Source organism: Narcine bancroftii, chromosome 6 (assembly GCF_036971445.1).
Source record: "Narcine bancroftii isolate sNarBan1 chromosome 6, sNarBan1.hap1, whole genome shotgun sequence".
Classification (NCBI taxonomy): Eukaryota; Metazoa; Chordata; class Chondrichthyes; order Torpediniformes; family Narcinidae; genus Narcine; species Narcine bancroftii.
The window spans coordinates 202,957,897-202,973,420 of NC_091474.1; the positions used below are offsets into that span (position 1 = coordinate 202,957,897).

A 15,524-nucleotide genomic window follows, 5' to 3' on the forward strand; every position below is an offset into this window, starting at 1 on the left:
GTAAACTAATGGAAATTATTCTTAGGGATAATATGTATAAGTATCTAGAGGATCAGGGACTGATCAGGGACACTCAACATGGACTTGTGAGGGGAAGGTCATGTTTGACAAATCTTGTTGAATTTTTTGAGGAGGTTACCAGGGAAGTTGATGAGGGTAGAGTAGTAAATGTAGTATATATAGATTTCAGTAAGGCCTTAGATAACGTTCCACATGGAAGGTTGGTAAGGAAGGTTCAGGCCCTAGGTATTAATGTTAATAGTCAGATAGGTTCAACGGTGGTTAGAAGATAAACATCAGGATAACTGTCTGTCAGGCTGGTGACAAGTGGTGTGCCTCAGGGATCGATGTTGGGTCCCTTTCTTTGTCATTTACATTAATGATGGAGTGGTAAATTGGGTTAGTAAATATGCAGATGATACAAATATAGGGGGTGGTGTGGATAGTGAAGATGGTTTTTGGGGACTACAAAAGAATTTCGACTGCTTAGATGAGTGGGCTGAAAGATGGCAGATGGAGTTTAATATTGATAAGTGTGAGGTGCTTCATTTTGGTAAGAATAATCAAAAGAGAACATATGCAGTGAAGGGGAGGGCACTGAGGAGTGCAGAGGAACAGAGGGATCTTGGAATAATGGCTCATCGTTCTTTGAAAGTGGATTCTCATGTAGATAGAGTGGTGAAGAAGGCTTTTGGTATGCTGGCCTTTATAAATCAAAACATAGAATATAGGAGCAGGGAGGTGATGTTGAAACTGTTCAAGTCATTGGTGATGCCAAATTTGGAATACTGTGTGGAGTTCTGGTCCCCAAATTATAGGAAGGATATCAATAAGGTGGAGAGGGTGCAGAGAAGATTCTGCCTGGATTACAGAATCTAGAATACAAAGAGAGATTGAGTAGACTAGGTCTTTATTCATTGGAGTGTAGAAGGTTGAGGGGGGATTTGATAGAGGTATATAAAATTATGAGAAGGAGAGACAGAGTAGATGTGAATAGGCTCTTCCCCTTGAGGGTAGTTGAGATTGGAACAAGGAGTCATAAGTTAGGGGTTAGGGGGCAAAAGTTTAGAAGTAACATGAGGGGAAACTTCTTCACTCCAAGAGTGGTGGCTGAGTGGAATGGCCTTCTGGAAGAGGTGGTTGCAGCAGGGTCAATTTTGTCATTTAAGAGAAGGTTGAATGAGTGCATGGATGGGAGGGGATTCGAGGGTTCTGGACAGGGAGTGGGTAGGTGGAACTAGTGGATTTCTCTTAAACCAGTGTGGACTAGAGGGGCCGAGATGGCCTGTTTCTGTACTGTAATTGTTATATGGTTTTATGCTTTATATATATTTTATTATTTTTATTTTATATATATATATACACACATACTTTATTTTTTTATATATACTTTATTTTATATATATATATACTTTATTTTTTTATATATATGCTTTTATATATATATATATATATATATACTTTATGTGTGTGTGTGTGTGTGTGTGTGTGTGTGTGTGTGTGTGTGTGTTTAAACTTCAAATAATTTTTGAATTTAATGAAATGTAATTAAATAAAATATTCAAAAACATTGAAAGTATGCAGGGCTTGAGTTATAAAGAGAGATTGGATAGACCTGGACTAATTTCCCTGGAGTGAAGGAGGCTGAGGGATGATCTTTTAGAAATTTGTAAAATTATGAGAGGTGTAGATAAGATAGATTGCCATAGTCTTTCTTTCCAGGGCAGGGAAATCTAAAACTGAAGGGCATGGGTTTAAGGTGAGAGAGGAAAGATTTAAAGGAGATCTAATGGACAAGTTTTTCACACAAAGGCTGGTGGGCATTTGGAACAAGCAGCCAGAGGAGGTGTAGAGGCAGATGGATTACTTTGTGCAGTACAAAATTGGATTCTCCAAAATCATCATATATTTGAATTTTAAAAAATTTTTGGTTAAATGAGGATATCCAAAACAAATCAGAAATCTTTATGTATGTGAAATTTTTTCAGAGCTGAACTGACCTCACAGGTTGAAAAAAAATGAACACAACATAAAATTAGAATGACGATTGTCCTCGTTTCAGGTAACTCTCTCCCCTCTCTTGTTCCATTTCTTTTTAACCCACCTCTATTGACTTTTCTCTCGATCTCTTCCTCTCAAACTGGGTGCTACTGCGTCCTGGCTGCAAGTAGTCAGAATCCCTTGTCCCGGCATCATCAAGGAGACTGGTGTTTCCTCCTCTCCCCTTCCCTTCCTCCTTCCTGGCACACCAGAGCTCCCGACGCCGACACCGAACCTTCCCCTCGTCTACTACCGCACATGCACACCGGACTCGCCAATGGTAGGCCTAGGGGAGAATTCGGAGTTGGGACTCGGGTGTTGGGAGCTCCAGTGACTGGGCAGAAAGGAGCCCGCCGACTCGCCAGTAAGTGTTCCACCAGCCCATAAAGCCTCCCCAGAGATCAACGTCAGTGGTGGCGATGTGTTGGGGATCAGCGGCGGCAGTTGGAAGGTCTCAGTGATCAACAGCGACATTGTGGCCAGCAATTTTTTTCGTGTGAGGTTTAAACATTACTTTAATGCTTTAAAAGCCTTCCTTGTTGTTTGTTGTTGTTTCAACATTGATACAAGTGAATTGTTGTTGCTACTGGGCTACTTTAAAACAAAATGTCCAGTTATCCAGAAAAAACATTTATCCAACATATTAGTCCCAACCATTTCAGATTATTGGAGTTGTACTGTATTTACACAGTATTACATTTAAAATACATTAGACAGGAACATGGTAGACAAGGTTCAGAGGGATATGGGACAAATGCAGGCAAATAGGATAAGTTTAGATAGGCATCTTGGATGAGTTAGGCTAGAAGCCCTGTTTCAATGCAACACAGGATAAAAATAGGGAAATAGGGAAATAGGCAAGGACAGCAGCTAATCTTGAAAGGGCCTGTTTCTGCTCCGTAAATGGTTATATGGTTATTGAAATTGAATTGAGACATCTCCTGAAGGCAGTCACTAATTGAAACATTGTCTGAAGCACCAGATAGGTGACAGCTCCTAGGAACGGAAGCCTGGACTTCATCATGGACTTGAATTTACTGACTTCTAGTGAAATTTTATCTTTATAAATTAATACAATTTGAGATAACCCTTCCCAATCACTTCCAACATAAAAACTATTTTTCATAATTTAAGATAAAAAATGGGCAGACACCTGGAGCTTGTTACATGCATTATAGCTAAACATTTCTAGGATTTCAAGATTTTTAAGGAAAATAATTCCTGAGGCGATGAAATTTTGATCATTTATATTTTAAATAAAAATGAAATAAGGATTAAATACCAATGTCAGGAAAAATAGCTAATTATTGCAAATAATTACTTAAGTTCTATGTCTTTTTATGTACCATTAAAATGTGTTGTAAAATTCTATTTAAATTGGACATAGTAAATTAAGTTTTAATAATCTAAACATCTTAAAAGCATTTTGGCAATTAAATAAATCAATGTGTATGCTCCATTCTCTTTGAAGGTTTCCTACATGAAGCTTACACTACATAAAGCAGGAAGCAGATGCGACAATGCTGTGAGAATACGAATGTTGCAAAGTCAGTGTACGAAATGGGCTTTAATCATTTAATGCTTTAATTTTGTACTTATGCCAACAGCAAGAATTATTTGAAATGAAAATTTTCCAAGATATTTGGAAAAATCTAGAATTCCACTTCAAAGCACACAAGCCAGGAATTGCATATGGCTGAAAATTAATTAGATACAGGAACAGTTACACCCAACTGACTGCTGTCATTGAGATAATTGACACATGGCTTATATGAGCAGTTAAGAAATTCAGTAACACGAGTGATTTAAAAAAAAATGCTAGTGCGATGTACTTTTCATTCAACAGTATCCTCTAATTGAAAACACCAAAACTGTACAAGTAGCCATTAGTAGGAGAATTGGGTGAACTTTGCACATCATGACCTGCTCTTCAAGCATAAATGAAGTTGTTAATGGCTTCCTATTACATTTTCACCAAATATTCCTGCAGTATTAGCCAACTTTCTTTCATATTTCTTCTTTCTCTCTAAACCAAAAACATTGACTGCATTCTCTGCAAGGAGTATTTTCAGATGTTTATAAACTATGGAATGGCCAAACCAAATTTTAACTCGTAAAAGTATCCAGAATGATGAATTGCAGCCAACCCTTTTCCAAATATACTTTCCTTAAAGAGACAATCCCCTGCTGTTGAGCTAATAGCAGCTAAACCTGTGATGAACCTTTAAAAGGTTTAGATCTGCAGTACAGAGGAGTTTCTTCTGAACATTAATAATTTCTACTTTATTGATGAGATACATGGTATCCTTACAGTATCGAAGCAGACTATTTGGTCTAATGAACTTATGCCCGTCTTTGTATATCGGCTCCTTAATAGAATCCTGCAATTTGTTTTCTTTTGAGTACTTATCAAATTCCACTTTGAAAGCCACAATTGAAGGTCCTTTCACCATCCTTTCAGCCAATGAATTCCAGAGCATAACTGCACTTTTCCTTACATCACCTCTGTTTTCTCAGCCAATCACCTTAACACCATACTCTGGTTCTCAATTCTTGACCAATGTTCATTTTATCTACCAAATAAGATCTCTGCCTACTATAAACTTCTCTAAGTTCCTTGATTTCTTACTTAAATTTGTACTTTCAAAGCCCTCAACTTAGTCAAAGGCTGAAATATTTTGCTGATGTACAATTTTTATTTCAAAATGAAAACTGAAGATGAATACCCAGATAGTGAATTTCCTTACTTTAACCACTGTGTAAACTCAAAATTGAATTGACTTCCAAGAATTCAGTAAAATAGCTTACACTGCTATGGCTAGACTCCAATCTCTGGGTTTTTGTATTGAGTCTTATTTGTACTTACAATTAAGAAGACGAAAGTCAATGACTGGATATGATCCGCGGCGCTCAGAGAGAAGCCCAGCTTGCCCTCTCACTCGTGCATTTCCTGGGAGAAAAGGGATTCAGGAAAAATATAATTAGGAAAGAGCAGTTTTATTGCTTAACATTTGTACTCATTGTACTCAAAGTTGACTTTTCCTCTTTTTGTCATTTTAAAAATCTTTGTATAAATAGGATAAATATTTCATTTTTGAAAGTTAGAAGAAATATTTAAACAGGCACCTACGAAAGCACTGGTTTGGAGTTGCTGGCTAGCATACATGATCAAGTGTAAACTATAAGTAAAATTATTCTCAAAAGATCTAGGGCAAGGTTTTTATGCTGGTGGACCTACAGCTACTGATACATTTCACCAAATACATCAATTGTCAGTGTACAGGGATGGATAGAGAATCAGTGTCCACCTGTGATAGGATTTGATTGTTTGATAAGGTACAAATGTGAAAGTGCAGGATGATTTAATGTTTAACAAGGGAATACAAAGATCTGTTGGTGCTAAAGACCTAAAATTCAGAACATATTAGAAACATCTGAGTAGGCCATCATTTATATTTTTGTAAACTGATCATTGGTAAAGATTTATTCTGAAGGCTTGGCATGATAGGAGGAGAAAGAGAAGGTCTTTCTAGTTGTGATAGTAACAAATATCTTCATTTTAGGAAAAGGAAAATTGTTCAACCAAGGGCAATCAATGATGGATCCTTCCCTGTCATGTCTCATTGCTCCTGGTTTTCATTATCCCAAGGACCAGAGTAATTCAAGAAGAATCCTTTTTTAATGACCATAAGAGATGAGCATGGCAAAGGTAGGCAGAATGGTATCACCAATACACAACAGGTCCTTGAATTATCTTCCCAATCCTGGTCTCAATCATGTTGATTCACTAAGTAGTCAATTACTTGTTCTCTCTTCCGCCAGCTGGATGCCGTCAGATAGATTGTGCTTGGATGTCGTGACCCTGGCATACCCTGACCTGGAATACCTAACAGTGAAGTGCCGCTCCTACTTCCTGCTGCGAGAATTCACATCCGTTACCCTGGCTGTGGTCTACATACCACTCTATGCAAATGTGAAAATAGTTTTAGATGAACTATTCAACAACAACCTCAAAGCGAAGTAACCCAAAGCCACATTCATAATAGAGCAGGCGACTTCAACCCAGCTAACTTCAAGAGAACATTACATCAATTCAACCAGCATGTCACCTGCGCCACTAACACTCTTGACTACTACAAATGCGCTCATGAAAAACACCTTTCATTCCATCCCTCACCCATACTTTGGCAAATGAGTCATCAGGCTGTGCTGCTTCTACCCACATCCAAACAGAAGCTGAGAAAGGGAGGTCCTGGAAGTGGAAGTCATTCATCAGTGGCCTGAGGAACCAGATAACATCTTATGCAGCTGCTTAGAGTCAGGAGTCAGGTCCACATTCAATAACTGCGCAACCAACCTCGATCAACATACCACTGCTGAAGGACTGCATAACAAAGATCACTTTACAGGTATTCCCAAATCAGAAGCCACGGAGGAACCGTATAATCATCTTTCTACTAAAGACAAGGTCAGAAGCATCAAAGTCAGGAGAAGCAAAGAGACTGTATGGAACAAGGCTCAACTCCCAAGAGAAGCACATATACCCAACGACTATGGCAGATCATGAATGCCATCATAGAATAAAAGGAAAAGACTGGTAGCAAAGCATGCAACAACTCAACATTCCTTAGTGAGCTAAACATGTTTTATGCACAGTTCAAATAGGTAGTCAGTGAGGCAGCAGCATCTGTCTTAACTACCTCATGTGCTCCTGCACCCACATTCACTGCTGCTGATGTCAAACTGGCTTTCCAGGTAGTGAACCTTCAGAAAGCAACTGGCCCAGATTATCCCTGGAGGTGCCCGGGAGCCTGCACAGATCAACTAGCAAATGTATTCACAGATATATTTAACCAACCTCTTAGAGAATGTCATGAATGAGGATATCGGAGCCACCAGGCAGTCACTATTAAGGCCCGTCATTATGTTTTTCCTTCAGCACCAAGGATGGTGTAAAACACATAGGAACTGTCACAGAGAGAGGTTAAAGATATCTGTGAATACACCCGCCAGCTGGTCTGTGCAGATGCTCAGGACACATCTAGGGACTGTGGGCCAACTATTTTTCACCAGTTCACTCAGGAAAGCCGATCTGACACCTACTGTGCTATGAGCATGAGATTGCTGTGGTAGGAGCGATTGGCTCACCGGCCTCCTGTTCAAAGTGAGGGTAAAATGGATGAAGCTCATCAGGAAGGAATGAGCCATTGTTTGCTACTCTGCCTGCCTTCACATTATAATCTGTGATAGTGTGCATGCATTGTCACAGTCACCAGGTATCTGAGAGGTTCATCTGGGACTCAAGCTTGGTTTAGTACTGCATTTTGATATCTCTTATGGCCTTACTGAGCTCATACTTGGATCTCTTGTTCAGAACTGATTCACCTAACTTGAACACCTCAGACCTGGACTTCACCAGTGACTGGACCTCTTGTTTTAGCCTTGGCTTCTGACTGGGGAGTAGACAGATTATCCTCTTTGGCATTCAGTCCTCGACTGAAAGTTTGGTGACAGCAATTCATTGACTATCAATCAATCTTGTAGGACAGTGGTTCTCAACCATTTTTCCCCCACTCACATACCACCTTAAGTAATCCCTTACTAACCACAGTGCACCTGTGGCATAGGATGCCATAGATGATCTGTAGTTAGAAAGGGATTATTTGAGGTGGTATGTGAGTGGGGAAAAAAGGTTGAGAATTACTATTGTAGGATGTCATCAGTGATATACAGCTCTTGCCATTGGGTCTTCTCATCTCAACTTCTGGTTGTAAGCAGGTAGGTGAAGCCTATGGCCTGATTTGCCAATAGATGGACATGGGATGAGAATGAATGGCATTACTGAAGATGGTACAGCAATGATTGAGAGTGTCGAGGCTTCTGGTGGGATATGACACGTTAGTGGAATTTTGGCTGCCATACTTTTGAAGATGGGTTCATTGAAATCCTCGGCCACAATGGACATGGCTTCAGGATCCTTTGTTTCAAGGCAGTTGATGGAAGTGAATAGTTCATCTCACTTTAGCTTTATGTTCATTGGGTTGGGACATGGACAAGTGTCAGTGTTGCTGAGAGTTACAGGGCTGCACCAAGCAGGACTACCCAGGAATACTTTAGTAAAGGTAATAAAAGCTTGGGTGAGCATTTCAGCAGATGAACTGAAGCAGAATGAGGTCAGGTGTCATACAGGGGTGAAAAAAGGTGGACTTGGCTGTGGAATAGACATGATGATTGAAGTTGAATTCAGGTTTAAACATAATAACAAGGTTGTGTACATTTTGGTTCTATCTTGGGCAATTGTCAGGATGAAAGATGGAGTCAGCAGCAAAGAAATAGAGAAGATAAAGAGGTCAAAGATAATAGTGATTGAACAAAGAACAGCTGGAGGGATTCAATGGGTCAAGCTAGAACATTGGAGAGAAATGGACAGTCGACGTCTCAGGTCAGGACCAAAGGTAACGGTTTCGTTCTTCAGAGTAAATTTATGCTTGTCCAGTTTTTAGTTAAAGAGGCAGAAATCTGAAACTTTAACCTGATTCCTTTTTCCTCAGATGCAGCCTGACATATGGCATGGTTCCACCATTTCCTGTTTTTAGTGCTGGACAATGTTTAAACATTCAGTGCACAGGGTCACTGAATAATAGGCTGGAATATGCACTTCTTTTGTGGGAAAACCCACACGTGCTCTTCATCACTACAGCAGCCTTTGGCCAATGCACATATAGCTGAAGGCAGAACTTTAGAAAATATGGTAAGTGATACTTTACATCTTTGTCTTTGCAGATTGAATCAACATTGAATCAGAGGTAATACGAATTTCAACTTTAAAAAAAAATAATAAGCATTCCTCAAATAAACATTTTCATTGGTGTTAAGCCTTGATTTAATCAGGACCAAACATTTGGCAGTGTAGGGTTACAGTTAATATTAAACACTCTTTAGGCTTGATCATCTTATTTTACATGTTTGCAATCCCATTTCCTCAAAAGAATATGTAAATAAACATCTATACAAGCATCGAGTCCACGCTGCTGAAGATCAAGCTGCGCTGGGTGGGTCACGTCTCCAGAATGGAGGACCATCGCCTTCCCAAGATCGTGTTCTATGGCAAGCTCTCCACTGGCCACCGTGACAGAGGTGCACCAAAGAAGAGGTACAAGGACTGCCTAAAGAAATCTCTTGGTGCCTGCCACATTGACCACCGCCAGTGGGCTGATCTCGCCTCCAACCGAGCATTTTGGCGCCTCACAGTTCGGCGGGCAGCAACCTCCTTGGAAGAAGACCGCAGAGCCCACCTCACTGACAAAAGACAAAGGAGGAAAAACCCAACACCCAACCCCAACCCACCAATTTTCCCCTGCAACCGTGTCTGCCTGTCCCGCATCGGACTTGTCAGCCACAATCGAGCCTGCAGCTGACGTGGACTTTTACCCCCTCCATAAATCTTGGTCTGCGAAGCCAAGCCAAAGAAAAGAAATTGTTTATAGATAAATGAAAGGATAGTCAGATAGACAAAGAAATGCGTCAGCTCAAGATGGCAAACTCTACCTTCTGATGTGCAATAAATGCTCCGTTTGTCAATGATGTCCTCATTTTAGAAATGAATAAAAAGCCTCCCTCTTAATCTCACCTAGAGATCGCAAACTTTATTTCAGTTTCCATACAACTATAAGGAGTTTGTATGTTCTCCCCTTTTCTGTGTGGGTTTTCCTCCCACCCTCCAAAACATAAGGGGTTGTCGGTTAACTGGGTGGCACGGGGTCAAATGCCCTGAATCGGTTACTACTGAGTTGTATATAAAATTTAAAATTAAATACGATTCCAGTCTTTGCTTTTGTCTGATTTCTGTTCAATCTCTTGCCTCGTTGCTGGATGTCACAGATGACCGACAGATGGCACCAAATTCAAAGTTATGACAGAACATGCAAATTAGATTTACAGAGTCTTTGTGAAGAACTTAATTTAAGGCTTGCAGAAAATAAACTCCACTATTTGCACCCATAAGACTCCAATGAGTTGACAGACAAAACTGTGTGCGCAAGTTTCGAGTGAGGGACTTGAAATTATAAAATACCGACACAAGGGAAGAGTACCATATTTTCACCTATATAGCGTGCACACAGACTATCACTAAACCAAAGCTAAAGCTTTCCTCATGGTAATCTCCTGGACAAAACATTGATCTATCTTAGATTTTAAAAACTGGGATAACTTAATCATAAACAAGCATTATCGTTTCAACCATGGCCTAGTACAGGCATCATCTGTACCTCCCAAAACTGAAATTTCCTGAACGGATGTTTGGCTACTTGGCATATCCCAGTGGTGTCTGTGTATAAACATAGTTCCTGTTTGATGACAAAGTTCACCCTGAATCATGTCAAACTGTCATTAAGGGTGGAGTACATATGGCTGATAGCTCAGTGAAACATCACACACATCAGTGGCTCAGACAAATGGCAATTAACGACAAGGTCAGTGTGTGCCTAACATCAGCATCATGCCTTTAAACAGCAGCTGCATTTGGGATGAAAAGAGCAGTCAAAAAAATATTTTTTTCATAATCCATGCAGTTAATTTATTTTAGAATATGAAAGTTTACATTGTAGAAATGCTTACATTTGGTTGGCTAATAAGCAGTTAGAACCAGGAACGAAATGTTTGCAATGTATCTTATGTTACAAAATTCTAAATATTGTATGCCTTTGAGTGGCACAAAATTCCTATAAACAAGGACCCCCCCCCCCCCCCTCCCCATTTCTTCTCAGACAGCCCTTTAGGATCAAAGAGTGAGAATTGTGGTTTCTGTTGCACACCAGGCTTTACAGAGAAACTGTTGGTTCAAGACAACTGGAAACAAAGACCTGCTGCATAGTGACTTGATAATGATTATCATATCCAGATGTACAATCACAGATTTACTAACATTTTTACTTGTTGGAGCCAAACAGATATGCAGATATATCAAATAGAACAAAGAAATTACCACAATGTGCCAAGACAGAAAAAGAGATAATAAATGTTTCACACTTGCAGTTAGTGCAAGAAAAAGACGTGACGTTTCAGTGGTGCAGACAGATCTTTTGGTGGTCCCGGAGTAGTTTTTGCTTAGAGTCCTACAGGGAGGTTCAAGAGTCTGATAACTGTTGGAAAGAAACTGTTCTTGAACCGAAAGATATTGGTCTTCAGGCCATGAAAATAGGTTATGACCAGAGTGATGGGGGTTCTTTACAATGTTGGCTACCTCAAGTAGATGTCTTCAATGGATAGAAGATCACAGTCCATGATGGACCTGGCTATGATTAAATTTAAAGTTAAACATACAGCACGGTAACAAGCCTTTCCAGCCCACAAGCTTGTGCCACCCAAATACCCCAATTAACCTACAAATCGTCATACACTTTGAAAGGTGGGAGGAAAGTGGAGCACCTAAAGCAAACCCAAGCAGACACAGGGTGAACATACAAACTCCTTACGGACAGCGCCAGATTCAAACCTGGGTCGCTGGTGCTGTTATAATGTTGTACCAACAACTACGCTAACCATGTCACCTAACCATTTGCTACCTTCTGCAGCGTTCTGTGCACCTAGGCACTCAAATTACCAACCAAGCTGTGATGCAAGCCTATTATATTTTGCAATATTTTCAGAGATCACTGTTACTGGCAACATCATTGATACTTGTTTGCAAATGTTATGCTAATGTGTGATAAAAATTTAAATCATCGCCTCAAGATGTTGCTTTCAACTGAAAACAAAGAAGTCACTTCTGATTCCCCATGACAATTTTACCAACAAAACAATGCAGGTTTTTTTTCACTGTTTTAATTCTCGATACAAATTACTTTCAACATTCTTTTAAATGAGATGTGAAGTTTAGTGAAAGCTTTGAAGTGTCAACACAGAAACAGGCCCTTCAGAACACTATATCATAGCAACAGTTAAGTTCCTATCTACACCAATCCAATTCACCAGCACCTGGATTGTAACTTACTATGCCATGACAATTCAAATGCTTGTCCATATGCTTAAATGTTATGAAAGTATCTGCCTTCGCTACCTTCTCGGGCTGTGAGTTCCAGGTTGTAGTCACCTACTGGGTGATAAAGCTTATTTTTCTGATCCACATTGTGGCCAATGTCAAGTTGACACTACATGACCCTTTTTATGAATTCAGTGAGATTACAATGTAGATTATAAATCAATGAAAATGAAAACTTGGGTAATTTGGTTTTAGAACATGGCCAAACATTTTCCCCCCATAATTTTCATACGAGTACAACTTCCACTAATCCATCTTCATGTTTTCTTTATGAGGTCAACCTGCCCATCAAGACCATGCAATCACATTCCCCGTCAAACAATTCTCTTTTGCGTGCTCTTTCCCTCTCCACAAGTCTACATTTCATCTACACTGGGAATAACTTGATAAGACTTTAAGTGTGCAACTTAAAATGTGAGAGATTAATAATACTGCAGATTGAAGGTAATTTTCAGCTTTAAACTAATGTGGAGTTGGCCCTGCTACATACAGGAGCAGTTTTCCAATCCTCAGTGATCAGTAGGAATTCACTGACTTTATGCTGCTTCCAAAGTGTCGTCAAACTAAGTTTGTCACCTGAGCAATAGGTTGGCGAAAATAAATATATTTTAAGAGTAGTCTACAGAGGTCAGAGCTAAATTGGTGGAAAAGTAAAGGAAACTGCACATCTTTGCAGCAGGAAGGTTTCCAACCATTGTTGCATGGATTAGGTTTAATCAAGTGGCTGGAACAGAGCACAGATTTGTGTGGGGAGGTAGGGGGTGGGAGTTGTTGGCAGAGAAGGAAGGGGCCAGATCATGGATAGATTTGAAAATAAGGTGAGAATTTTAAAAGCAATGTTTAGCTTCAATCAGAGCCAATGGAAATATAAAAATAAGCACAGGGGCGATTAAGTTAAGTGTATGATACACACCCTATCTGAAGGAACATATTTTTCAACAAGCTTCAAACACAGTTACATCAGTCATTGCAGTCATGACACAAAGAGCAAACTCAATTTGCACACGCGTTTAAATATTACTTTCCTCCAATCCTTCCCATCCATTCTCGGAGTTTCCTTTCCATCTAATCTGACAAGAAATGGCTCAAATAATATGGTTTTCTTATTTTATGACTGATGAAGGGTTTAAATCTTAGGGGAAATACAAGAAATATTGGGGATTTCAGAAGACATTTGAATTTCTCAGAAGATGCTCCGTCAATTTTCTGTCTTGACTAGAGATGGAATAAGATTAAAGTGGATATCATTCTGAATGTCATCAGTCATCTTTTCAATAGACAGTCAGATGGCATTTCCATCTGAAATAGATTCCCAAAGAGCTTGGTAGTAATGAGCTACCTGTGATAGCTATGGGTTGTTAGCACCACCAGGGACCTCTTATGGACCATTATTCCCAGTTCACAGTGCAGGATGGCATCCAGGAGCCAGATTTGACACTCAGTTGGGGGGGGGGGGGATTAGAGACGATGCAAGAAAAATAGATCAGATTGTCAACTATGCGCCAGTAACAGCTTTGAAAAGAATGTTAAAATCAAACAGACCATAAACAAAATGGCTCCTTCAGTACTGTAATATTCTATGATTCACAAATGCAAATATACAGGCCATAAACCTACATCTGATCCCCAATTAAATCACTGGAAGTATGAATGCTTTCTGCTACTATTTGGCTTGCCATTGTTATGAGCTCAGAGGACCCCAAAACCCAGCAGCAATAGAAATTCACCAGACAAATGGTTACTTTAAACAAAAGTAAACATGAAAACAGAATCACACTTTAACTTATTACTATTTAACATAGCCCCCTTCTAATTCTAAGTGCACATGTATGCAATGTGTTTAGAAAAGTTCTTTAATTCACAGTCCAATCTCATTTCTCGCTCCTCTAAGTTCACTGGTTGCAGACAATTCTTATGCTGTGCACAGAATTTAACATTTATAAATTTCACCAGGTTTTGGTGCTTGAAAGGTAAAGGGTTACTGCTCAGGAAGATTCTTGTCAGGTTTCAGAGAGGTTGGTTGCTCGTTGGACACAAACTGATTCCTTCCGGTCAGCCACTCTAGGGTCTTGCCGAAGAATTTGCCCCATCAGCGTTTTCCAGATGATAACCTCTTTCTTTCAGGTCACCACAGAGTTTCTTTTTGTTTCCCTTATTTCAAGTGAAACATTATGCAGCCAGCCAGCTCCTCTTGTATGGACCACAAGGTCTTTGACCAGGCTGAACTAAGAACTCACAACCCGTCTTCAAAATTGGCGTTTCCACAAGCTTGCCAGCTTGTCCTGTTCCAGTCCCAGCTGCTGCTGAACTGCAGAACTGAATTCTCTCTCTCACTCAGAGAAAACCACATGACCCTCCTAGAACAGCAAACTGCACTCAGACAGACTATGGCACTGGAACTAATCTTCTGAGTTTGTTCATCTGTTGCTTTCCAAAACAATAATCCATTACTCCACAGTGTGTCCAATCAACACTTACTTGTGAAGTCATTCTTCAAAGTGTTTTCAAAGGCACTTGGAGCCTGAAATGTCTGGTTTGAGTAGAGCTCTGGCATTTTAAATGAGATCTGTTTTGCAGTGTTTGTATATGGGCTAAACGAAAAAAACCTTCCACAGTTTATCTCCTTTAAAACATATCTATATACAATATAAAATATAACAATCATTACAAAAATTCATCAGATAGACTATTTCATATGGCAACTACTTTCAACCTGTCTTCAAAGACAGTGCAATGGGAATTAAAACCAAATCCCCCACACAAGGGGAAATGTACAGCAAATGTAAATGCAAATGCTACAGGGTACTTTCATATGGTCATTGAAGTTTGTTACATTTGTCACATTGTATTACATTAACATTTATATACTTTATAGGAGTATAGAATTGTACTGTTCCGAAAATTAAAAATGATAGTTTGTGCACAAGATTTGTTGCATTTTTTTCATCATCTTATATGTTATACTAAATTGCTATAGTCTTTTACCCACAGAAATGAGATTTTCAGTGGATTGAGTTCAGAACCATTGTGAATTTCTGAGAAACCCGAACTTTGGAGTGAGAGAAATTTAAAATAAACTCTCCTGGATTTAGACCCCATTTATTTGCCAAAACAACCAAAGCAACAAATCTTTCCTAGCAATTTTCTTGGAATTTTCACAAAAAAACTGTTGATAAAGAGAAATCGTCCAGTTATTAGTCAAAACCACAGCCATAAATACTCATCTGTAGGTATTTCTATACCCTAGGTTGCTGTGGGAAGTGAGGGAAGAGACAGGTGGTGCAGTAGCTATGAGCTTTGAGTCTTCTTTGGCTGAAGGGGAGGCGTCGGAGGATTTGAGAATAGCAAATGTAGTCCTCTTTTTTAAAAAAGGTAATAGGGAGACTCCTGGGAATTATAAACCAGTGAGTCTTACGACAGTGACAGTGGTGTGCAAACTATT

The 15,524-nt window shown here is 39.5% G+C and overlaps 1 protein-coding gene across 9 annotated transcripts in view; it reads right to left on the bottom strand.

Annotated features, from left to right (window-relative positions):
• The window catches only part of LOC138736964 (3',5'-cyclic-AMP phosphodiesterase 7B-like), a 214,496-nt gene that overhangs the window by 70,530 nt on the left and 128,442 nt on the right, over nucleotides 1–15,524 (bottom strand). For all 9 annotated transcript variants that reach the window (XM_069887248.1, XM_069887247.1, XM_069887245.1 and 6 more), the window contains one exon: nucleotides 4,907–4,990. In XM_069887248.1, the coding sequence (XP_069743349.1) occupies nucleotides 4,907–4,990 (84 nt within the window). The remainder of the gene's footprint in view (nucleotides 1–4,906; nucleotides 4,991–15,524) is intronic.